Below are 25,723 nucleotides of genomic sequence, written 5' to 3' on the forward strand. Positions count from 1 at the left end.
TACCTGAGAACAATCGAGTCAAATACACATAAATGTTTTGTTGGTTGTGTGGCTAGTTGGTAGAAGTTAATACTATATCCTATCACATGTAATCCTTAAATAGAAAATTTAAAAATTAGCATTGTCACATGATTGTATTTCTATTTTCTCCCCATACTTTCAATACAAAACAAGAATGTGTCCCCAGTACACAGATGCCCCACTCCCACTATCATTTTTTATGTTTAGTGGATCGTGAAATTGGGGTAAAAACTCTAATTTTGCATTAAAATTGGAAAGATCATATCATAAAAAACATGTGCACTAAGTTTCAAGTTGATCAGACTTCAACTTCAACAAAAACTACCTTGACCAAAACTTGAACCTGAAGCGGGACAGACAGAAGAACAAACGGACAGACTAATGAAAGAACAGACGGACAGACACACAGACAGAAAACATAATGTCCCTCTACTATTGTAGGTGGGGCATAAAAATACAAACATTAGGATATGTATGTTTCTACTACAATATTGTTTTAAAATTATTTTGCATTATTATACAACAATTTTACACTTAAAAATTGCAGTTTTTTTGTTGCAAAAGCAGGCGTTAATATAGTTTCTGTCTTCTGACCAATGATGATTTCATTTTAAAGGGACCAGTAATTACTTGACTGATAAACAAAGTAAACCAATGATTTTACTTTGACAATTTAGATTGGTTTTTCAAAGGCTAGAACTTTTAGAATACCATAATGAAAGCATTTCAAATGACCCTTTAGACAACTTCAAAACAATTTCATGTTTCTATCCTTGCAAAATCTACCACGTCCACCTCATATGCAACAAAGCACTTAGCAATAAACATTATAAAACAGAAAGTGAATGTGCTATTAATTTTTTTAATTGTGATTTTATGTGCTACATAAAATTTAGCATTATACAACCATTTCACTTAAAACATGTTCAAATAGATTCTAAATTACAGAGACCAATCAATATAGGTTTTTTATTTCTAAGTTTGCTGCTATTCCATGTTTTTTTTGGTAATGATCAGTAACAGGCAGGGAGTTCCCATATTTTTTAAAGACAAAAAAAAAAAGATTTGTGGCCAATTACAGTTCAAATAAGGATCCTTCATTTGATGACTTAATTCAATATGAAATGCATTGAAGGGGGTTGTTTTGTTTTTAAGTTTACAATGTACTTGCAAGTTAAATCCTGCAGCAAAATCCAAAAGTTTTTTTTTACTTTGTCTCCTTTTTTTACAGCTATAAACAACTCTTCTGCAAAATTCTAAATGTCCTTACCAGTAAAAAATAAAGCTGACCATGCAACAACTTTATGGAATGCAACATGAGAATCGAAGGGAATGTAAAGATTCAGGAATGTTCCACGTAACCATGTGATCATGTTCCTACACATTGTAAGTAATAGCAATGAGAAAGTAAAACTCATGGCTGCCGCAGCTCCTCTGGTGGTGCTTATACCATAACTCATTAAGGCCCTTAATCCACTGTGTTCTCTTTCAACTGTGTAATCTGTAATGTAAAACGAGTATATTAATTTTGTATTTCAATGTAAAATATTTATGTTCACACCATCTATTTATTACATTTATTAATTTTCTTTGTAATAAAAATCGTTAGGGCTGCATTACAATCAAAAATCTGTTATTTGAATTAATCTTCCATCATTTTGTAGCTATATATAGTAGGCGAGTGACTTATTTCAAAAAGACGCTTAGTTAACGACTTTAATGCACCCACCTAACACACGGCTGTATTATATATCATTCGAAAGCTAATAATCTGTACTTTCTGTTTCGCCCGGTTGTAAAAAAATCGTACGGTGCATTTTCTGTTAAATCAAGGTCAAAGGTCATGAATAAACATTCCAATTTTTGCGATTACTAAAAAAAAAGCAGTTTTCTAATTCTTGTACCATAAATTTTTTCAAAAGATCATATGAATTTTATGGAACATGATACATTATTTCCAAATCAAACAAAAAAATAGAGGTTAGATGCGCAATATTTCCCGAAAATTGAAATTTATCGCAAATCTTAAAAAAAATGAAAAATTGTTCCAAAAGCAAAATATATCTTAGGGAATCGATATTTGTATGCTAAAAAATTGATAAATGTATATGTCTTAGGTCAGGGAATATTTGTTTTGAATTTTAAGATGCAATTATTAATTATTGTTCATAGAACAGCCTTCTATTGAAGTGTTTGCAGTTGCCCAAAAATCTGCCATCTGCAAATAGCGATCTTTTTGTTATTCTATGTTAAGATAGCACATCGCTTATTGTCAATATCAGGGAGGAGAATGATTTTCCATGATAAAAATAGGGGTATTTCAATTTCGAAAAGAATATATACGAGCTAATTGAGGTAAAAATTTGTTTTTTACGAAGTCAAACGTATTAACTTTTTGTAATCGTGTTTAAATGCAAACATGACTTTGCGACTAAATCGTAGGTAACATTGAAAAAAGCAACCTTGCTTAGAAACACTTGGTTGTCTAAAGCGGGATGTAAACGAACAAAATATAATGCTGCTGCTTCTTATTTAGTCTAAAATCGTGTTAGTAATATTAAGTGTGTTTAGAAGTTTAATCGCTTTAATTATTTGAATAAAAGATGCTTTGAGTATTTTCAACATAAACTTTTAAAATACAAATGCAGGTCATTGTGTATGTAAAATACTATAAGCAGTTGTGAAATAAAAAATGAAAAACTTGAATACCCTTCCTGACCTCATAAGATCATTCGCTGTTTTAGGCAGTGATCGTTTTCATGGTGTGCTGTATATTGTGAACTGTTGTTCGTCTCTTAGACTTTAATTTTATTTTGTTCATGGTTTTAATTAAGTTTATCTGATTCATGGTTTATGATGTTGATTGTCCTTTTGGTATTAATTTACTTTAAAGACATTAAATTGCAGTAATGAAAATCGCCTGAAAGTAAAGTGAATAAGAATAACGCAATAAGACAAATATTCTCGAAAATAACTTAATTTGCTCACGGTGATGTATATATATATATAGAACAAAATCGTTATTATGATACATTTAGCTACAATGATCTACAATTTTAAAACCTTTGACTACTTGAATAGTGACGAAATATATCAAAGGGACATCAAACTCATAATTGAAAACGAACTGACAAAACGACCAAAAAAAACGAACACGACAAAGCAACAGTATACAAAACACAACATATAAAACTACAGATTGGGTAACAAAAAACCCCAAAAAATATTTGGGGTGAATTCAGGGACTCCTAACGGGTAAGCAGATCATGTTCCACATGTGACACCCGTCTTGTGGCTCATTTAATTCCTAACTCGGTGCCAAGCCTTAGTGGGTAGGTGTCATTCAAGGCAGATATGACGGTATTTTGGTAACGTCGATTGGAACTTATCAGTCGTCATCTGGCAAAACAAATATTTTATAATTGTCAACCAACTCGTAGTGGCGTCCATAAAATTTTCAAAGGGATGATTCCAACTTTGCATTTGAACTCTGGTTTAAAACCATGTTCAAACCATCACTTTTCTTCAAATGTCCTGTACAAAGTCAGGCATATGGCAGTCGGTATCGAATAATCTGTTTCTTTGTATGTCGGCGTTTGTTTTTGTAGCAGTTCAGTGTTTCTGTTATATCGTTGTGTTCCTCTTGTATATATATAGTTGATGCGTTTTCCTCGGTTTTGGTTTGTGACCCGGATTTGTTTCAGTTTCTAGTAAATCGATTGATGACTATTGAATAGCGGTATACTATAGTTGCCTTTATTTAACATCTTCATTGTGAGCAGTTACGCACTATCACGAAAATAAATCGTGAACATACATGCAAGCTCTGGAAAATTGTATCAACTTGGAGAAATATACTCCACAAGAAGATGCCGCGAAATCGCGTTACAATTGGGCAAGTGTTTTAATTAGATAAATATTTTCATTTAATTTCGCGGCATGCAAAGACAAATTGAGGAAATACAAAACCCTACATTTATATGACATATCATAAATATTTCCGACTTGTTATTGTCTCAGGGGAGTTGAGGCTCAATGAAATCGGTCTCCTCCTTTAGTAGTTGAGATATGCAGGCGTTGCTATAATGTTGCTACATAGAAATGACTAATTTATAATTTGGTAGTAAGGAGTGTTTTTATTGGTTGATTTATGCTCATCTCTATTGTCGTTAAACTTGTTCTCATCCAACCCTCATCGTCGTTTTCAAGATACGTGATAGAGTAAACTATATCTGTTGAGTCTTTTTTTTTTCAATTTCAATGGAAATTATGAGTCCAACATTGTCACAAATTTGGCACTATTCAGTTAGATGACATCATCTATATAGTTGAAAGTGAAGTTTCAAGATAATGGTGCTTCTTTCCAGTCGTCATCAGAAACTCTTGCATGAATTCATCCTCGTATGAAAAATGGACTAGTCATTCAAGCTATTCAGGAAGTCTAGTTGTAACTAGAATCGTTGCGTATTAATGGATTTTTTACTTCAAAATTATTCTTATTTGCTGAATTAATGCATTTAAACAATGAACAACGTAATTTAATCAATCAAGAAGTAAAGTTGTATAATTTGTTTCCTGGTTTTTTAATTCTTTGAAATTTCAATTTTCATCAATTAATTTTCTATTTATTTTTTTCTAGATTGTCAATTTCTTTTTTTATGGTTCACATTAAATAAACAAAAGGGTTTTTCACTACATCAATATTTATAATGAAGCTACAAATCAAACAATTAGAAAAGTCGAAAGATGTTCATTTCAGTCGGGTAGTTTCAATGCAGATTGCAATCTCTTAGTTTCGCCCCCTTTGTTTCAAGCAACAGTATGATTCGCGCACATATTTTTTTACTTTGAATTTTTCAGATTCTTAAGAATTTGTTTATTAAATCTTATTTTGACCACATACAATGTTTAAATTGCAAGAAATGCTTAAAAGCTGTTTTTCGCAGATGGCGGTATTTGGGGCAACTGTATGAGTTGTTTTGATTTGCTGTTTGATTAGAAGTAAGCATAATTTTAGGAAATTTATGATGTCAAAAACTTCTTTGATAGTCATTACAGGGTTTTACTTAGTTTAAAGTGATTAGCAGTTGCATCAGAGAGAAAAATTTGTGTTTTTGCACATTTTATTAACTTTTACTCGAATTTCAGGAAACATGTGCTGTCTATCAAAAACACGCTTTAAATATATAAAAATGCATTTGATTAATGACTGTTAATCTCTCTGCTAAAAGTTTAAATTGTTTGCATATGTGAATTAAGTATATAAAAGTCATATTATGCAATCAAGCTGAAATCTTAGACAATATGCCCTTATTCGTCCTTGGCCTTTGATCTTGATTTGACGGAAATTGCACCGTACGATTTTTTTACGACCGGGCAAAACAGATAGTACAGATTTGTAGCTTTTAAATGATATATTATTTAGCCGTGTGTTAGGTAGGTGCATTAAAAATTTAATTTCATGGTTAAAGTCACTCGCCTATAGGTTAAAATGGAAAATAAAGAAACTGAAAAAGGCCAGTGGCAAAAATGTTGAACACAATGGATTAATTGCTACAATAATGTAATTTTCAGGGAAACAATGCAAAATAATCAATAAACATGGTAACACAACTGAGAAAAAAAATCTCATAAGTCAAACAAGGAATTGCAATATTACATGAATACTATATGGACTGTGCTATGATATCACCAAAAAGTCTTCTAAAAGTCCATAAGACATCAGAGCAACCTCAGACTGTATATAGGACTGCACCATTTTGATTACAGAGGCACACCATCAAATTTTAATCATGCATAGTTGCACATTTCTGTAAAAATCTCTGATTTCTTCAACTTGGTATACTCATACTTACAGTAAAACCTTTCTGTAAACAATCTTTGATTTATGAGACTTATTATACTCATACTTACAGTAAAACCTTTCTGTAAACAATCCAAGACATATCCCAAAAAACAGAACAAGAAAGAAGATATGTTGTCTGTTGTTTTCAATAAAGTGTGCTACTGTTTTCAGCTTTGACTTTAGCGGTGAATATTTTTCCCTGACAGCTACAAACTTGGCATCACTCAAGTTACTGGACTTAAGACTATTTGATCTGCTATCATCACTGCATGTTGAAGGCTGAATACTTGATTTTCTACGATTTTCAATGTTGAGTGTGCTTGACTTTCGTCTTCCAATATCAATACTCCTAAGAAAATGGAAAATTGTATTAAATATATACATTTCAAAAGGCAAGTTTTTGCTGAGACCACTCTTAGCTTGTTATATACTATCTATACAAACAAGCAGCTTTAGTCAATCATTTCTAGCCTAATTAGCCCTCAGACAGCAAATTTAGACAAAAAGTTAATTAAAGCGTACCGATATGTGTTGGAAATCTTTTTTTAACCAAAAGATATTTCAAATAAAAGTATATTGCTACGCCACATATGCAAAAACATCAGTATCATAAAAAAAAAAAAAATACATTTAAACTTTATAATGCTCATTGGTCTTTCATCTTTTAATTTTACTTTCAAAATTTCATTAACTTCTGAAGTCCAAAATTTTGCACATAAGTAATTTACATTTGTATTATATTTAGAAAAAGAGCAAGCAGAATGCATTCTTCATATAACAAAGCCCCAGTCAGATTTGTAGTGTTGACTTATTTTTCAGTAATAAATAGTAGTTTCTTCATTCTTTTGGCTGTGATAACCAAACAAACATTTAAAAAAGATTTTCATATCAAAAAGATATACTAGAGCTCTGAAAATAATTGTACTATAAATTTTAATGAACATTTGGTCTCCAATACAGGTATTTATATTGACATATTCTGTGGACTCATTATTATTCGTTAGATACCAATTTTCGTGGATTTTGTGGGTACAAGTTAACCATGAAATTTAATGTTCAAGGACTGACATATTTTTTTATAGGAAAGTACACAAACTTAAGCAAAACCATGAAATTAAATATCCACTGACATGCAAGTTTTCCGTTATCCACGAAAAATTGGTACCCATGAAAATAAATAAATCCATATTATATTATTTCATGCATTAAAATCGCATTCCATATATAAATTAATAGATATTCAAGTTATTTATTAATAATATTTGTGTCTGTTATTGATAATAAATTCACATGTTAAGTTCAACCATTCGATCACATCTGTTTCAAGCTCAATATTTCTTGGACCTAAAAGATCAAACATTCTAGCCAAGTTTAATGGGTAATGTACCAATTTTTATGTAAGAGATTCGCATTTCTCTTATGAATGTCTCTTCAGTTATGCCTGAGGTCTAAATATTTGAAAATTCTCAACCTCTTTAAAACATTGGACGGGCTTGTTTTTAACAAAGAGGACCTGTAGTATAGCAAAATCTAGACAAGGAATCAGAGCTTTCAGGAGGGAGATATATTCTTGAAAATTATTTCAAAAATTTTATAACAGCAAATTCCAATCTAAAATAACCAATAAAGTTTTTGGATTTGGTAGGAAATAAAAACACTTGGGGTAATAATTTTGTTTGTTAATTTGTAAGTTCAAATAAAATCTGAAACAAAACAAAAAAACTTTGATCATCAGCATTTTCATTAGTATCTGGAAACTTAAAATCATCTTATAAGGTAACAAAGGGGAAAAACTCTTGAATGGTAAATCTCAAATCCATCAAACACAAACTTGACCTTATTTCATGATCTGTTACATATTGCTTTAAAATTCTTAAAGATTTGGTCAAGCAGTACTTTTTAATTTGGAAGCCAAACTTTGGACGAACAGTTTTACGCATCTCAATATTCCACCCTCCTCTTAAATGCATTTGTATAATGAGACATCTATCCACATCATTTAAACTCTTGTGGACAATTGTCTTATTGGAAATCGTTTCACATTTCGTTATTTTGTATACATTTGCATATATATTACCACAATTAACTGTATTAAAACTGATAGGATGTTTGATCTTTAAGTTTTACTGGTCCTTGGCAATTAAACTGGCAATGGATCTTGCCACAAACTGATTTCACTGGTCCCAACGAACTTATACTAGCTTAAGACTGGTTTGTAGACATTATATTTATACCCATTAATAAACTTGATCAGATGTTTCATGAAAATAGTTTTGTGCAGAAAAAAAAAGAGTTTACAAAATGTCTGAAAACCAGTCTTTTTTCTAAAGGATTATAAACATCCATTGCTGAAAGGCAGAGATATTCAGAATAAAAGTATGGAAATGATGTTGTTCAAGCGTGTTTAACAAGTAAAATAAAGCAGAGTTCATATATTTTAACAATTACCAAAATCTTTTTTTACTGAAATGAAAGCAAACACTTATCATGATAATTAATATACATTTTCCATCTTAAAACAGCATTGGGAATGTGTTGTCATATGAATTTTCCACTGCATCATTGATAGAAAAAAAAATCATAATCCTCACTTTTGTTAACATTTGAATTGTTATCTAGTTATTTAACCAATATTATTATAGTAAGATTCACAACGTGCAAAGATAAAATGTAAAATACCAATGGAAATTCATAAATACATATAGAGAATAAAAACATAAAGAGTCTGACGTTACATGTCTGACAACTATCAACATTTTAAATTGAAGATATATTAATTTGGATTTTTTTCTAATGAATTCTGTTATATCATGCAAAGTTCGAAACAACAATCATATATGTTTTGAGTGATCTATGAAAATAAAATACTTGTTGTTGACATCATTAGTCACCTGGTCATTAAATGGATAACTATTTAAGAATTCAAGAAAGCCTTGTGTCTTAGCTTTGTATATAATGTAACTACAAATTGTTTAGCTATTAAAATCACAAAGAGTGTGCAGATAATACAATGATTTCAACACCTGCTAAAATAGTACCTATATTTTTGGTCAGGGCTATTCCAGAAAAAAATGTATGGGGGGGTTGGAAGGCACTTTTTGTCAGCACCCGCCACCCAGACAATTGTATTTGAGAATTATAGTGCATTATAGTGTGAAAAGTTGCTCTGATACCCATCACCCATGTATTATTAATTTAATGTGCCTTTCAACCCCCCCCTTTACATTTTTTTCTGGAATAGCCCTCATATGAAGTACAATGAATACAGATATATACAATATTAGGTCAATGTCAGAAAAATATCAACTTTTTGTATGAGGCTGAGAAACTGGGGAAGGGTGAGGTTCTACTGAGCCCTTCTCCTGTTTTGCACAGAGTACAAAAAAGTGATATTTTTCTGACATTGACCTTATATTATTTTTATACTGCAAATTAAATAAATAAATTTATAGCTATTTAAATTGCATCACAAATTTCAAACATATTTTCATCCCTTAATGAACCCCTGACTGTGTGAAAAGTGTTCTATGATGAAATTGACATTGCACAAAATATAGCTGTGTTACTATATTTAGGAAATAAACACAACTAGTTGCAGTATAAAATCAAAGAAGTGTAGATTTCAATAGCTGAGGCTACCATGTACACAGTCTCAACAAGTGAAACTGCGAGCTACTGCTCACTGATGATACCCCCGCCGCAAGTGGATAATATTAATAGTGTAAAAATATGCAAGTGTTCGGTAAACAGGAAGTTGTCGAGTGATGAATCTGAAAACGCATCACACGGTATAGCTGACTTATATAAATCCTGAAACCAAATTTCAGAAATCCTTGTATTGTAGTTCCTGAGAAAAATGTGACGAAAATTTTCAACTTGGCTATCATGTGTAAAATCATACAAGTGTTCGGTAAACAGGAAGTTGTCGAGTGATCAATCTGAAAACGCATCACACGGTATAGCTGACTTAGATAAACCCTGAAACCAAATTTCAGAAATCCTTGTATTGTAGTTCCTGAGAAAAATGCGACGAAAAATATTCATGGGACGGACGGACAGACTGACTGACGGACTGACGGAAGGACAGACAGAGGTAAAACAGTATACCCCCCTTTTTTAAAGCGGGGATATAATAAAATGAATTCCAATTCTAAATCTATTAATTAGATAAAATGATAAAATCTTGAGACCAATTTATTCTAAAACTATAAAAACTTTTATCTGATAATATACATACAATATCTAAATCTACATGCAAAAATATGAAATTGATTTTTTTTTTACTGAGGATTCATTATTTTTCATGGGAGACAAATTTTCATGTATTTCATGTTATTATATAGATTTTTGGCAAAACAAGGAATCAAATATCTACGAAACTACATTTTTTTTCCTCATTTCATGAAAATTAATATCCACAAAATAAAACGAATCCACAGTATTCTCAATTATAAGGAAGCATGTCTTTATGCAGAATATAATTTTTTTTTATCATCTATTGGCAAACAGGGGCTACTACTTACATAATATCCGGTACTTTTAAAGTAGTATTTCCTTCACTTTGTAAAATTATTTTCAGATCAGGCCTTTCTATATATACAAATTTACAGTATTTTACTTTTAAATTGGGTATAATAAAAAGATGGTAATTTTTTTAAGGAAACAATTTTTCTTTAAAATTAGAAAATATGAAAATTAAGGATGAGTGGAGCTTTTTGACAGTAAACCCTTTTAAACTAGTTCAAACAGTTTTAAATTATTCAAAATTTAAGATAAACTGAAACAAAAATAATCTTACACGCTAAAATATTACCTAAAACTAATAAAAAGATGAAAATGAAATGAAGAGACTTTTAAAATATAGAAAAACAAAATTTTTAAAGAATGGGAATGCTGTGCAGTTTTATACTTACTTGTCTGGGTAAGGTGAATTTGGAGATGAATTGGGAGAAAGTTTAGATAATTCATTCAGAGATGCTTTAGGTGAAACTTTCTTAGGTTTTGGTGATGCTTTAGGGGATTTCCCTCTGGAAATAAGTAGTTACTACATGTATTATCAAATTATAATTATTATTTCCATATTTCTGAAAGCAAATAATTGAAGGCCATTTCTCTTCATGTTGTTGAAATTATATGAAAATATCATAAAAATGTGATTCACTGTTTATCATTTCATAGCAACTGTTCAAGCAAGTATGTAAAAAAAATATTATTAAGAAAATTTAACATGTTTATAGTCACATGTTCTTTACATCCATATATGACAATATATTGATGGTACAACTGTTTAAATAAAGCCTTTAAACATTCAGAAGTCACCAAAGTGTATTGAATTTAGTGCCCTACTTGTCTTTTAATTTCCATGCAAAATTTCTATACCATCTAAAATAAGAATATGATAGTTTTCAACCTCAAATTAGGGTTAGAATGTTAACAACAAAAAAATATTATTTTTGGCCTAATCTAAAATAAGAGTAAAGTAATGCATTATAACAGTATCTAATACTTAAATATGTTTCTGTTTATCATATACTACATACATGCAATCCCTAATATTGACCAGTTACTTACATTTTTTTCTTGTCATTGGATGGGTAACAATTCTTTCTACCTGTAAAAAATAATCATGTATAATCCAGTTTGTAACAACGAACAACAAAAAGAGAAAATAAGCAAGTTGAACAGTGAGCAATGTTACTGCTCACTTAGAATACCCTCATTATTCAGTTATCAGGAAGTTGATTAGTGACTGATATCGAAAATAAATCTCAAAGTACAGAATGCTTTCATGAAGCTTGAAAATTTTTAAGAAAGCCTTGAATTGTTGTTGATGAGAAAATGTAATAATACAGTGTAAATTCAATACTTTTTTTTGTGGGTACCAATTTTTTAGATTGAAGAAAAAATGTACTTGGAAGCCTATTTTGAATATAATTTTTTTGGAACATTCACATTTGTGGTTCACCTATGATATCAAAATCAACTAGTTATTAGGAATATATTGTATAAAAGTATTCAGTAAAATGGAAGTCGATGAGCAATGTCTCTGAAATTATCCAATGGCAGAATCTCATTTAGACACCCAAAATTATTTTTTTTCCCTATCAATCTTGTATCAGACGAAGAAGATAATATTTTATAAAAAAGAAAGAAAATGACACAGATATATAATGATTTTAGGAGTTTATGTATGCATATCAGTCATATGACTTCTAATGTGCCTATTTCATCTGACTTATCAAATTTACGTATATCACATTTAAGAAAAATAACACTGCAAAAATGTGAATAAACTGTGGAAAACAGGAAATATAACACTGTGGAGCAAATATTTAAGAAGTACTTACATACATCAAGTTAAATTTATAACCCCCTTGATTACCTTTCCACTCTAATCCAGCATTCCAGATTTTATCCATCTGTGGAGATAACAACTGGCAGAAATCCTCAAAATTGTAAGATGATTGGTCATTTAGTCCATTCTCTGAGCACATGGACTCCACCAAACTCTCTAAATCTGGTTTACTGATGTTATTATTTGCCATTTCCAACAAAGAACTATAATCATCGAATACAAAATGTAATTTACAAAAATAAAAGTACTTTTCACTGAAGAAGTATGAATGTTAAGTGGATTTTTAATGTAGAAATTTTTGAGAATTATGCAAGTTAAAAGATATTTCACAAGTTTTTTACCATAAAAAAATCTATATCAATTTTAATGGCAACTTGTAATGGTAATAACTGCAGACTTCTATAGAATTATAATGGTTAAAAAATTCAGCTTTGTCAAATTACTTCAGTTACATATGATTCATTACTTTTTTTACAACTCTCTGGTTTTCTTCCTCATTTTCAATACAAATTTCAGCAATATCTTACGGCAGCAGTCCTTTTGCGCCAATTACTGTTTTTCAGGGGTATCATTTGCGCCAAATTTTGTTTTTCAAATGTATCAATTGCGCCAATATTTGGAACTCATTTGCGCCAATTTACATGTACACATATCTATCATACACATATTAATGATTAATATTTATTCTTATTTTTGGCTGAAAAAGTATCATATGTTTCGGAGACAATTCACCATGAAGATGAGCATCTGGAGAGAAATGACTTGAAATGCATTAGACAGTCCATGTACAGAAAAAGAAGAAAACTTATTGCTTTGCTGAATATTTAATACAAAATATGCCATAAGTGAAGAAAATAGAAGCTTTTGTTGATAACGCTTTAGCAGCATATGTTGATGACACCGTGCTTTGTTCCCACCGTCTGTATTGGTTGAAACTCTATCTACCACAAGACGTACTAGTAATGGAGCAGAAGCATTCTACTGGAATTATTATGAACTGTTTTATGCATTTCATCCTTCAATGTTTGTTTTTTCAGACAATAAAGTGAAGTTTCAAGCTTCTACATACATCAAATTGGGAAGTACCCATGCCAGGGTTGGCAAAGTATTACCCACCCGGGAATTCCTGGGCGGAAAAACCTGGGTTTTCCCGGGCTGGGCAATACTCCCAGAAATGGGTAAAAGTGGGCATTACTGGGCAATATGATTTTTTAAGCTTATTTTAACACAAAATAGTAAAAACTTATTATAGTTTCATAGTATAACAGCTAAATATATACTTTGTATACAGATAACCATTGACAGTCATTTCTAGAAAATTCAATTTCATTCTCTTCTCTATCATGTCTATTAATTTTATAGGTAGGCAGAATACAAGATTTGCACGTTTAAAGATACCTTTTAATTACCAAGTATTGTTTCAATATTCCAAACTTTGAAAAAGCATTTTATTGCAGTGTTTAAGTGAATTGTTAATTATAATTGTTATACATTCATATTGCTAAATAAACACCTTACAGGGTCATGCCATTAACACTTTTAAAATTGAAAGGACTGATTATTGTTACATAAACAAATCTGTGTTCTAATCTGAATAATTACTTATTAATTAGTGACAGTACATATACATTATTTAAATGTGATGTTTCTTTAATACATGTAATTGTTAGTTCTTAATAGGAGCTATATTCATTTGAAAAGAAATGATTTACTTGCTTTCTATTTACAGTTTGCCAATCTAGACAAATGCTAAACAAACAAAATAGGGTATAACTATCTTATTAAATGTATTGCATTTGTTTTTATCACTGAATCCTCTTTAAAATTCAGACAAATATTTCATATTACCCAGTATTGCCCAGTATTACCCACTAAAACCCAGTAAAACCCAGTAAAACCCGGGTTTTCCCAGTATTTCCCACTGGGCTGGGCAATACTCATAAAACCCGGGTTTTTGCCAACCCTGACCCATGCAGCAACATTTTCCGTGTAAACTACTGGTTCCAAGTCTGAATAAAAGAGAACGGAAGTCGTATTTCTTCTAATTGGCGCAATCGTATCATTTATTTTTGGCGCAAATGATACCATGACATTTTAAAACAGGTGGCGCAAACGTAACATTGGAGAGAAAAAAGTTGTGGCGCAAAAGAAAGCATTTTTGGCACTAAGGGATTTATCCCATAAATACTTCATACTTCTTTTGAAGCTATGTTTTCCCTTGATTGTTTTTTTTATATTATGGCCGTGAATATTATATCATTTTTCCAGTTTATAGCAAGAGTGAAGTACTGCAGAAATATTTTTTTGCAACTTTTGTGTAATTTGATTACAGAGATTCCTATCTTGAATATCTTCTGTTAAAAATACAAACATTGACAAAAATAAAAGTATGAACTAACCCAAACATTCTAGATAACTCTTCCTTTTGCAGGCATCCTTTTCCATCCATATCAAACATTCTAAACAACAAATGTAGTTTCTCCTGGCAAGTTCCTGGAAATAAATTATAAATTATATGACTTTTAACATTAGATGGTTTTTTTTTAAAATGATTTCAATCATTAGCAACACATTGGTGTAGACATAGTCAGTAACATTATCAAACTTTAGAACATGGAATATTGTCCTTTTTTCCCTGTAATGTTGTGAAACAAAGAGAGCATTTATTGTTGGTAATGTTTGCACTTTATTATAGAATTTCAGGAAGTTTGCCTGCATATTGTTGGGGAAATAAATAATTATAGATTATCGTTGATCATCTCAAAGAGATTGATTTTCTCATATGAGCCGGTACAGCGAAAGTGAGAAAAGCAGTCGAGTTGAGATGACCAATAAATATCTGTTTATCTCTATTTAACCTATACAACGTTGTTAATTTTATTGTTAATTTCATTAACAATGGCACATGCTCCCTTAGTTTCTAGCAATAATTTTCATATCACTCAAATTCGCTGAGAAAGAAAATTATCAGACAATTAGATCAAAGGGAAATTTTGTAAAATAGCGATAATAAATATTACATATTATAGAAAGACCTCATTAGTTTTTATGCTACATCTATTTATTTAAAACATCTGCCTTGTATGTAACCACAAAATTATTTGCTTTGGTTATTGCGACCAACGAAAATGGAACAAGCCATTCTATAAATTATTCTAATCTTAATATAAAGTATGCAATTGTTTAATAAATTTTGAATGCACATCAAGACAAAGAAAAGCAATAATGGACTGTTCCTTAAATACACATTATAAATTGGGACTGTTTATAATGCAATACCAACAGTATTTCTTGTCCCACTTTTTTCATCAAATATTTGCATGAATTATGAAATATGGTTTATAAACAAAATTCCATCAGCATGACTCAAAAGAAAATTACAGGATTTTTTAACTTACAAGTATTTCACATACATAGGATATTATTTTTTTACACTGATGCAACACTTTCAAATCTTTTTAAAAATTTAGTGATAAATCAATCAGCAATTTTCAATTGGATCCTTAAAGTATTTGAAAAGTAGCTAATAGGATGCAAAAGAAAAAAATCTTACCTTTAGAAAACAAGACAACAGCATTGAGGAAATCTCTAAAGGAGATGTACCCATTTCTATCAGAGTCCAACAAACTAAACATGTTTTCTACAAACTCTGAATCTGGTTTACATGCCAAAGCATGAGCAAATTCTTCCTGTAAAACAAATAAATGTAATCAGCATGTTTTCTTCAAACTCTAAACCAAGTGTACATGCCAAAGCATGAGCAAATTCCTCCTGTAAAACAAATAAATGTAATCAGCATGTTTTCTTCAAACTCTAAACCAAGTGTACATGCCAAAGCATGAGCAAATTCTCCCTGTAAAGCAAACATGCATTCAGGAATCTAGTCTACATCCATGACAGCTGTTTTGTTATAATTCAGACATAACTTAGCAACCAGAAGTTGTCTTGGATATCTTTATATTTAATTTTTGTGGCTTGAGAAAAACTTGCATATTCATGCATATCTTTATTTTCGTGGTTTTGGTAAAGAATGCATCCATTCGTTTAGAAATTTTACAATTGGTTGAATATTTATATTCGTGGTTCCCCTGTACCCATGAAATCCACGAAAATTGGTATCTAACAAATATTAGGGACGACATCAAAAGATCGATGTAGGATAAAAAACTTAAATCAAATAGTTTGTGAGTTAGGGTGTGTGTGTGTGTGTGGGGGGGGGGGGGGGGTGTTTAAAATTCTGCAAGTTTTGTATATCTAAAATCGATTTCTACATATGGCCAGGATTTTTTAATTTGTTGGTTTACGGATCCGCCGACCCGATTTTGCCGATTCCTAGAATAAAAATAAAATTGACTTTTCATGCTTTTTTATTGCCGCCGACCCAAACAAATACATTATCCCTGAAAAATAATTAAATGATTCTTTTTTTATGAAATGAAATGCATGAATCACTAACAAAATTGATAACACTCTCTGTTGTGAAAAAATAAAACTTCCAGTTTACGTTTCTAAAAATAGACAAATCAATTATAACTGACCTTGAAATGTCGTTTACGCAAATAATTTTGCGGAACGAAATCTGTGTTTAAAACCCATTACACAATAAGTTCGTTTCCCTTATTTGTCATCAGTCTGTAAGATGCATAATCTCATAGAAATAGACTTGTCCAAATGTGGACAGGTGGAAAGCACCTTGGAAGTAAAAGTTCTGAATATCAACAAGTCATTTAGAATTTTCTTGTTTCATGGATAATAAAAAAAAATATCGTCCATTTGGATAAAAAACGGGAATGCATGACACTAGATTATAAACCCGATATTCTCGTTTTTTCCGTGGACGAGTCTATTACGTTTTTGACACGTGTGTTGAAACTTATTTTCGTACGACGTTTTTTACATATTTTTCTTTATCAGTGTTCGTTTTTGAAGATCATTACTCACCAAGTTTTCTGGAATTGATTAAGAGCTACGCGAATTTGTTTTTCTTGTTTGTGAAAAGACGATTTAATTTCGTCTTTGTCTGTGAACACCCCCCTTTTTTACGGCAAATCATTAGACAATGTCATGCGATATTTATGACAGCTGAGCAAGAATATTTCATCGAACTAAAATTTGAAATGATGACAAAATAGCATAAAAAACATTTTGTTAGAATGGTGAAATGTATATTTATTTTGCATTTTTTTTTCTGTCTTGAAAGATATTTTTTTTTCTTTTTTTTCCCGACCGACCGACCCGACTTTTTCATGGGGAAAATCCGTAAACCAAGAAATTAAAAAACCGTGGCCTATGGGTCATTTTCAAAAAATGTCGAATTTTCAGTACACCCATACTAAAATTTTTATTTCTAATGGAAATTTCAGTTGTAATGGTTTAAATGAAAGCTTGTCGGATTTGTGATTCAGAACATTAATAATAAACACACCTTACATCTATTTTGATAAGATTAAACTGCATTTAAATCCGATTTTGGGGGTATTTGTGTGCGTACATTGTCAGAAAAACACATTTCAAACGATTTTTTTCCGATTTTCTGATCGCCTTGATATCTGCAAAAGGGACTTTTTAAGAACGTTAATTATAATTCTAACGAAAAATCGTAGCTTCTTTATCATTGTATGCAACAGATTATCTACAAACTAAATTCAATCAGCGTACAGGAGGTTCATGTCTATCCTGTTACCGCTACTTAAATCAGTCGTTAAATTATTCTCTCTATGAATATTGAATCAGTCAGTGTTGATTTCAAAAATATTTAGTGAAAAAAATAGAGCGTACTTTTTTTCATGTCTATGCTGTTACCAACCATTTTGATTAATTACATTAACAGTATGGTTGTAAAAAGTGCAATAACGTGTTGGAAACCAAATTCACAATAGAAAACCATAATCACTTCACCAAAGGGAGTAGTTATTTCACAACAGCAATAAAAAAACGAAGAAATTTGTCTATCCTGTTATGTCTATCCTGTTACTACGGTTGCTATGGTTACAGTAACAGGATAGACAATTATAGACAAAAACGTCGTTAAATTTTTTATCTTAACAAGTAGGTGGAAAACGAATGAAATATTTCATTGTTTGAACTCATCTTAAGGTTATAACGTCTTAATCTTCCCAAATAAGCATTTGCAGGTGCAATACTGATATCGGTAACAGAATAGACAAAAAGGTAACAGGATAGACTTTTATATAGTGATATATCAGAAACGTACGTTCCTGTTACCAACGAAATAGAGAAAAGTAAAATTAATTTATGAGGGATTTACTTGATGTTGGGTTTATTTGAAAGGGTGAAAAAAGGCCGAACAATATAAATTGCTATCTTAGACTTGCATTACTGGTGGTAATTTTTACAACCTTTGAAAACCAATTTTTAGAGCCATTTTTCAGTACAACCTAGAAAATTGGCAAATAATCTTTTATTTTACAGAATGAATATATATAGAAGTTTATTCTCTTGAAAACCATCTAATTGGTAAGGTAAAACAAGCTTAACATTTTATCTAAACCTTTTCTTAATAACCCAAAATTTCTTTTGAAAATGGTAACAGGATAGACAAAATATTGTACCACCGATCAAAAAATGTTTCAAGATATTCTTGTATGACATCATTAAGATTGCATCTTTTAATATGTTGTTCATAAAGTATGGTTTGTTTTGATTTGCTTATGTAGAGGGTTGTTTGAATAAGTAACTTTTAATAATTTTTTCAATTTCAAAATTCGACATTTTTTGAAAATGACCCATATATATCCCTATTGGTAAATCAATTTTTCCCAAATTAAGTTAAGAGGGGGATGGGGGTGTCAGTGAAAAACTATGTGAAATAAGTTTTTCATCCTACATTGAACTTTTGATGTCGTACCTTAATGAATCCACAGTATTGTATGTTGACCTACAAATGTCATTTAGGTTATTTGTGTGGTTTGATTTCCCCACATCTTTTCTTAATTGACAATCAGAATCAACTAATGTATGAAAGGTTGACAATTTGAACTAGTTACCAGTTGAAAATGTATACTGTTTGTTAAATAAGGTAGAGAGTTGTGTTGTTCAGAGTAATTTAAACAAGTCTTTTCATTTTTTTAATGTGTGAGACTAGAAGGCAAATGAATTACTCAAAAGATGAAATTTATTCAAAAAACTAATTCTGCAAAAATGTGAGCACAAACCACAATTAGAAACTAAGAAAGTAAATGAAGTATTTGCTTTCCAAGCAGGCTTTCCATCCCTACCTCTGGTCATACATTATATTTTTATGGTATTTTTCAAACCAATACATCTTCTCAACTTTTCTAGAATTTGGATCTCAAACTCTAACTTTTTCAATCTTCTTGGTTTCAAAATAATCTGTATTATCTTTATAATTGGTGACAAAAACAGCAGTTCTTAATTCTGACAGTGTTTGATTATGTTTTTAAAATGATATCCTTCAGTTATTCTTTTATCAAGAATAACCGTGTACTTCTTTTTTCTTTTCAAGATTTCAGCCAAACTTTTTATATTTATAATTATACCTTAGTGAGTTCAATTGATAACATTTCTTTAACTTGTGCTGTCTCTACTCCATGATTCTCTAAGTTTGGATCATAATCCATATCAAATGCCTACAAATATATTATATATCAACCCTACAAATATATAATATATCAGCCTCCAAATATATTATATATCAGCCTACAAATATATTATATATCAGAACTAAGAAGAAGATATCCTTGAGTGTATAAAAATGGTCTGAAATTGATTAATAAAAGTGCCATAACTCTAGATAACAAATTTCGACAGGGAACTTTATACTTGTTCACAAATTCACAAAAAAAATATTTGATGCAAATTCATCAAAGCATTCTGAAATTTGTTTTAACATTTAAAAAATGCATTAGATCTGATAACTAAAGTCTCATAACTCTGGAAAGATGTCTGAATATTTTCAAAATCAAAAAGAAGCATATTTCAATTACTCTCTAAAAAGTTGAAGTAAATATAATAGTTTGTATATAGAAGGTTTTGAAAACCGCAGCATACTTCAGTATCAACTCTGACTACTCTTTCAACTTGTTAAGCAAAAAGGTGTTGGTGCACTTATGTAGAGTTTACTAAAGTTTGTGACATGAAAATATAAAGTATATCTTGTTATATCTAGACTTCTATTAACTTACCTCTGAAAATACAGATTTGAAGAATTTTTCTAACTGCATGTTTCTTTTTCTTTGGGTGACAGCTTGGTCATATATTGTTTTTAGCCTCATCTCCATAATTGTATACTTCTTACCATACCTCTTCAGAGTGGAAGTCAGACTTGTCAAGAAAGACGATCGCATGTTGTAATTTGGAAAAACTAGGATCTTCAAAAGAAGAATTTTAACCAAAAGTTGTAACTAATTTCAATTACTGCTAAGTGACTACAATTTTACTCTATTTTGTTCACCAGAATCAATTGAAATAGTCTATACTCATATACTTTTGTGAAGAAATGCTTTATTTTTCATGCAACATGTTTTGCCATTTTTATTTCATGTGCAGCCTTGAAAAAGGTTCGTTATTCACCTTGTTTTGTGAAATCGGTAAAAAAATCAATGTGCAAGAAATTTTTAATTGTTCATTTATCATGAAATGGCAATTTTATTTCATGTTCTTCCGTATAGATACCCCACTTCACGTCCCTCAATGAATATTAATCCCAGATTTAATAAAGTAAAACCTGTCAAAAGTGAACACTGTAATGAGATGTTTGTTCTGATTACACAGAAGTTCAGTTAACAGTCAAATCAGTAAGAGAAAATTCTGTATATTTTCATTCCACAGGTTTAACTGTATAATTTTTTTCAATTCTATATTTCTATTAAAGTAAAAGTGACAATTTTAACCATGAAATCGAATTCCAGTACATATTTTGTTCACATCAATGAATCAAAGAGCTGAATAGCTCTGAGGGGAAAGACGGCCCTGGTTTCTATTTAATTTTTTTGGGGTGGGGGTTGGGGTTGGGGGGGGGGGGGGGTATCTTTTGTTAGTCTTCATATAAAGAATGAAAAAAAGAACAGCTAGAACATGTGGAAGGTTGACACTATTGGAATCAATTGTTGTTTAATGTAATTTTGTTTCTTTAGTTTGTGAGTCAATTTAGACCAATGGAAGAGATCTGCATCTTCTAAATCTAAACATTCAATTAAAGTTGATAGTTAATTATCTAAAATTCAACTAGTTGAATTCTGTCATTTAACAACAACTACAATTATTTTTGAAATCTTTTTCCATTTTTTGTGACAGTACTCTTAAAATTTTTATTTTTTTTCTTAAGAAAGTTAGGACTGAAAAATCTATTCAGTTTTAAATTTCCATTGATAAAGTTCCCAGTTATATCTCTCATCACAGGGATACAGGTACTAATAAAAATAACAATATGATTGATGTAAACTGTGTGAAGCTTGTTTCCAAATCCTACATTTTGAAATATTTGTAAAATTTCATGAATAAATAGGTTTAAACTACAAAATGCAACATTTGTAATTTTTTTGTAACTATTACAATGATTATGTTGGTACACAAAATTTTGTTTTAATGAAAGACTACTTATCATATACTAAATGTCACATTTTAAGTGTTTATTTTAGTGGATAATTAGCTCATAAATTGAGGTGCTCCTGAATTGGAGGAAGATTCTCAAAACAGAGTTTTACAGAAAAAAATAGAAAAGATCGTTTCTCTCCCCGATCTCATGTAGCCCCTCGGACTTCCTGTTTACTTTGAAAGTTGTTGACCTACAAATTAAAGTATTGCATGTTGATGTTTGAATCATCTACAGCAAACATCATTATGTTTAAATTCAACAAATACTATTTTTTAATAAGTGCACAATCTTTGAGAATGATTTAAATAACCAGTGAAGGATATCCCTGCTTATGCGTAGTGTGGCATTCCAACAATGACGTCACTATAAAATATAATGTAGGTTGGATATATTTAGAATATCTCGTCATACTGATTTTTCCGGATTGTAAAAGAAACGTAAATAGTGTAAAGGAGAGCTCGATATACGATAATTTCGAGAGAAACAGAAGGGAAATGTATAAAAAAGTGTTTAAAGTCAATTTATTCATTTGTGTCTCCCCATCTCATCATTCTTAGTAAGATTTGTTGGGGGGTTATCCACACTATAAAAACAAAATGAATGATGTGAGGGAATGTCACTCTGGTCAACCCCATTGGGGATTGACGGCTTGAAGCCGTCTTCCCCAAAAAATAAATATTTTCACAATAATTTATTTACCATGTCATATTCCTTTGGCATTTTCACAACGATGGTCTTCTGTCCTTTGTTATTACTGATCCAGATTTGAACCTCTTCTATGAAATCCATATTTATGGTCCTCAGACGTGTTCCCCTTGCACTTAGGACATTAAGCTGACATTTCAATTTCAGTTGAACCGATACTAGACGGGAATCTTCTTTTGCACCTAACCATTCCTCTGCTTGATACTGAAATTCACTCTCTATAAAAGACATATATACTCATGCTATAATCAGATTCTTTTTTTTTTTGTAACATTTTCGAGAATTTTTGTACCAGCTGTTTAACAGGCAGTCAATTACCATGTAATCAATTTTGATAGATTTTGATGTATTCTAAAAAATTTAAGAAATTGATGATAAAACTAATATTCCATGCAAATGTATTTGATGGAAAACATTATTAATGCTCTTTTGACACCTTCATAAATCTATTGTTGGATTGATCCATAGCATACATTTCTCAAACATTTATTTTCTTACTCTGCAGCAGTCTTTGTTTAAATTGATGGTGACCGTACCTATCACTGGTTATTGCACAAAATTGTTGATTTCAGGAAAATGTAAAATAATGAAATAACTCTATGTTTAACTGCAGTTTCTTTTTTATACCTACCTTTATTAGTAGATAAATCATTATTCCTTTGTTGGTTGCCAATGTGATGTTGCTGACGTTTAACATGACGACTATGTTTCCACTGACGACATTTAGCTGCTATGTATGCACAGAGAATACAAACTGAAATAACAGAAATACAAAGTTATATCAAAAATTATTCTAATTGATCACATTTTGTTTTTCTCTTCTTTAAATAAATCTTGAGGATAAATGTCAGATCGTTTATTTCAAAAAAGAATTAGACTGATCATGCTCTAATCTAAAAGAATTACTACTATAGGCTCCTTAAGCTTGGCAGATTTTAAATATTAATGCATAACCAATCATAAAGTATTATTTCAAGTATCTTTACATGTTTATCAAACTCTATTTATAGTAATAGAAATGTTCTGAATAAACTTCAGAAACAAACAAAAATATTATCCTTGAATAACTTTTCTTTCTAATGGAATACATTGCATTACATATTTTTATGAATATGAAAAACATCCATGCAAAAGTGTTTCAATGTCTATGGAAATAAAAGTTAATTGCTTTAAGTAGTAATATAAAGAAAGCACTTGTCATTAAAAAAACAAATCTAAACATTACACAAATTTTACAATTTAACACATACTTACCTAGAGGTATAAGTCCAAAACATGTCCATATAATGATGTATGTTACTTCACTACCAGCAAAATAATCATAGCCATGATGACTTCCACAAGGTTCAAGTTCACTGGTACTGATCCTCAATGGTTTACAAGGCATTTCTGAGGAATAAAATCTGACTTGTACAATTCTTATCTTTTTATTTTGGGTGAATTGTAAACTTCTGATAAATAAACTACTCACACAGAGGTTTATCTCCCCTTATTGTACTTTTGATGTTTATCTCCCCCTGAATGTTCTTTTGATTGTTGATTATTTTGTGTTTTAACACCACTTTTAGACACAGCATTTAGTCTATTTTGTGGCGGCCAGTTTTTATTGGTGGAGGAAGCTGGAGTGCCCCAAGAAAACCACGACCTTTGATAGCTTATTTTAATGTAAGTGTTGACTTCAAAATGGCAATCGTTAAAGGAAATCTATGGATACTTTTAAGCTTAATGAATCATGAACAAAGGTGCTTGGCCAAAAAATGAGAAATGCAAATTCTAATACAACTGCATACAATTACAATGCAATCAATCCCTTGCTTTCCTTTCTCAGGAAAAATAATACCATCAAATGTATGTTATTTTAGTACCATAAGGCAATTACCTTGAGAAACAGTGAAAACATCTCTCTGTATATGGTCTGTATCTAACTTTGTAGAATTTACAATGATATCATACAATGTTATGTTCTTTATTTGTTCAACTTGTTCCTCTGTAAACAATCTGTAATACATATATGTACGATATAAATTTCAATGCATGCCCACTATGAATATCTAAATAATTACCTTTAATTTGGTTAATTTGTTTGTCCTAGAAGTCCATTCATTTTTTTAAAAATAACATAATCAGGCATATGTATAAACAATAAGCAGCCAGCATGGTATAGGTTAAATATTGTAAAATTCAAAGAAAATTTGACAGATTTAATATTTATTTGAAAAAAACCCTTAACCACAGACTAAACCTAAATATTGGCCACAATTGAATCTTTGATCACTTGTTCAGAATTGGTTAACCTACTACTGTGTTTTCATTTATTTTCGTGTGTATTAATTTTCATGGATAGAGAAAATCAAGCATTTTTGTGGACATTTGATTTCTTGGTTTTGTCAAAGTTTATATACAACCCAATAGCAAATGTTTGATTCGTTGAACAATTAAATTTGTGGTTCACTTATACCAACGAAAACCAAGAAAATTAATATCCAACAAATGAATCCACAGTAATAAATATCATTCATGAACAAATTTCCTTTAGTAAAGGCTTCTTAAATCTTAGTATAAATAAATGAAAGTATTTCAGCTGATAATCAATTTTTTAAGCAAAGATCTACTGTAGATTCATTTATTTTTTGTGGGTATCAATTTTCGTGGATTACTAAAAACTTGCATATTCCTGGATATTTGAGTTCGTGGTTTTGCCAATCTCTCTATACAAAACCTATTGAAAATATAATATTCGTTGAACATTTGAATTCGTGGTTCACCTGTACCCACGAAAATTGGTATCCAACGAATTATAATGAATCCACAGTAATTCACTTTTATCTTTCCAGAACACAATTTCTGTGTGCTATTTTTATTGAGAAATGATTTATTTTAATAACGCTGTACCCATTGTTTTTATTTTCAAACCAAAATCTGTCTCCATCTCTTATTCTATAAAACTGGTCCAAGATGATAATTCTGAAAAGTTCCCCTGGTCCTGATGGTGTTGTTTCCAACATTCCTCCCACAAATACATCCAGATGTTTCAACTCTTTATAGATATTCTCTACAGTAACAAATATCTGAAATATATAAACAATGCATTATGGGATATATTCTATAAAACAAAGATATATCTTCATTATTAAAAATTAAAATTCAATATTCCATCATAGGTATAGATTTTTTAATTCATATTTATAGTTTCAAGTAAGAGATAATTTTCACATAAATA

At 30.5% G+C, this 25,723-nt stretch overlaps 1 protein-coding gene across 2 annotated transcripts in view; it reads right to left on the reverse strand.

The window, feature by feature from the left end:
- LOC143064041 (dual oxidase 1-like) overlaps positions 1-25,723 on the reverse strand; it is an 82,181-nt gene that overhangs the window by 17,930 nt on the left and 38,528 nt on the right. The window contains exons 13-27 of one of the 2 annotated variants that reach the window (XM_076236545.1): positions 25,396-25,571; positions 24,383-24,501; positions 23,758-23,892; positions 23,135-23,257; positions 22,498-22,721; positions 20,387-20,572; positions 19,742-19,831; positions 15,775-15,910; positions 14,621-14,714; positions 12,249-12,424; positions 11,438-11,477; positions 8,315-8,329; positions 5,935-6,215; positions 1,292-1,522; positions 4-94 (exon numbers count right to left, since the gene is read on the reverse strand). In XM_076236545.1, the coding sequence (XP_076092660.1) occupies positions 4-94; positions 1,292-1,522; positions 5,935-6,215; positions 8,315-8,329; positions 11,438-11,477; positions 12,249-12,424; positions 14,621-14,714; positions 15,775-15,910; positions 19,742-19,831; positions 20,387-20,572; positions 22,498-22,721; positions 23,135-23,257; positions 23,758-23,892; positions 24,383-24,501; positions 25,396-25,571 (2,117 nt within the window). The remainder of the gene's footprint in view (positions 1-3; positions 95-1,291; positions 1,523-5,934; positions 6,216-8,314; positions 8,330-11,437; positions 11,478-12,248; positions 12,425-14,620; positions 14,715-15,774; positions 15,911-19,741; positions 19,832-20,386; positions 20,573-22,497; positions 22,722-23,134; positions 23,258-23,757; positions 23,893-24,382; positions 24,502-25,395; positions 25,572-25,723) is intronic. The other variant, XM_076236546.1, reaches the window with a different exon arrangement.

The sequence above is a fragment of the Mytilus galloprovincialis genome, chromosome 2, assembly GCF_965363235.1.
Source record: "Mytilus galloprovincialis chromosome 2, xbMytGall1.hap1.1, whole genome shotgun sequence".
NCBI classification, from domain to species: Eukaryota; Metazoa; Mollusca; class Bivalvia; order Mytilida; family Mytilidae; genus Mytilus; species Mytilus galloprovincialis.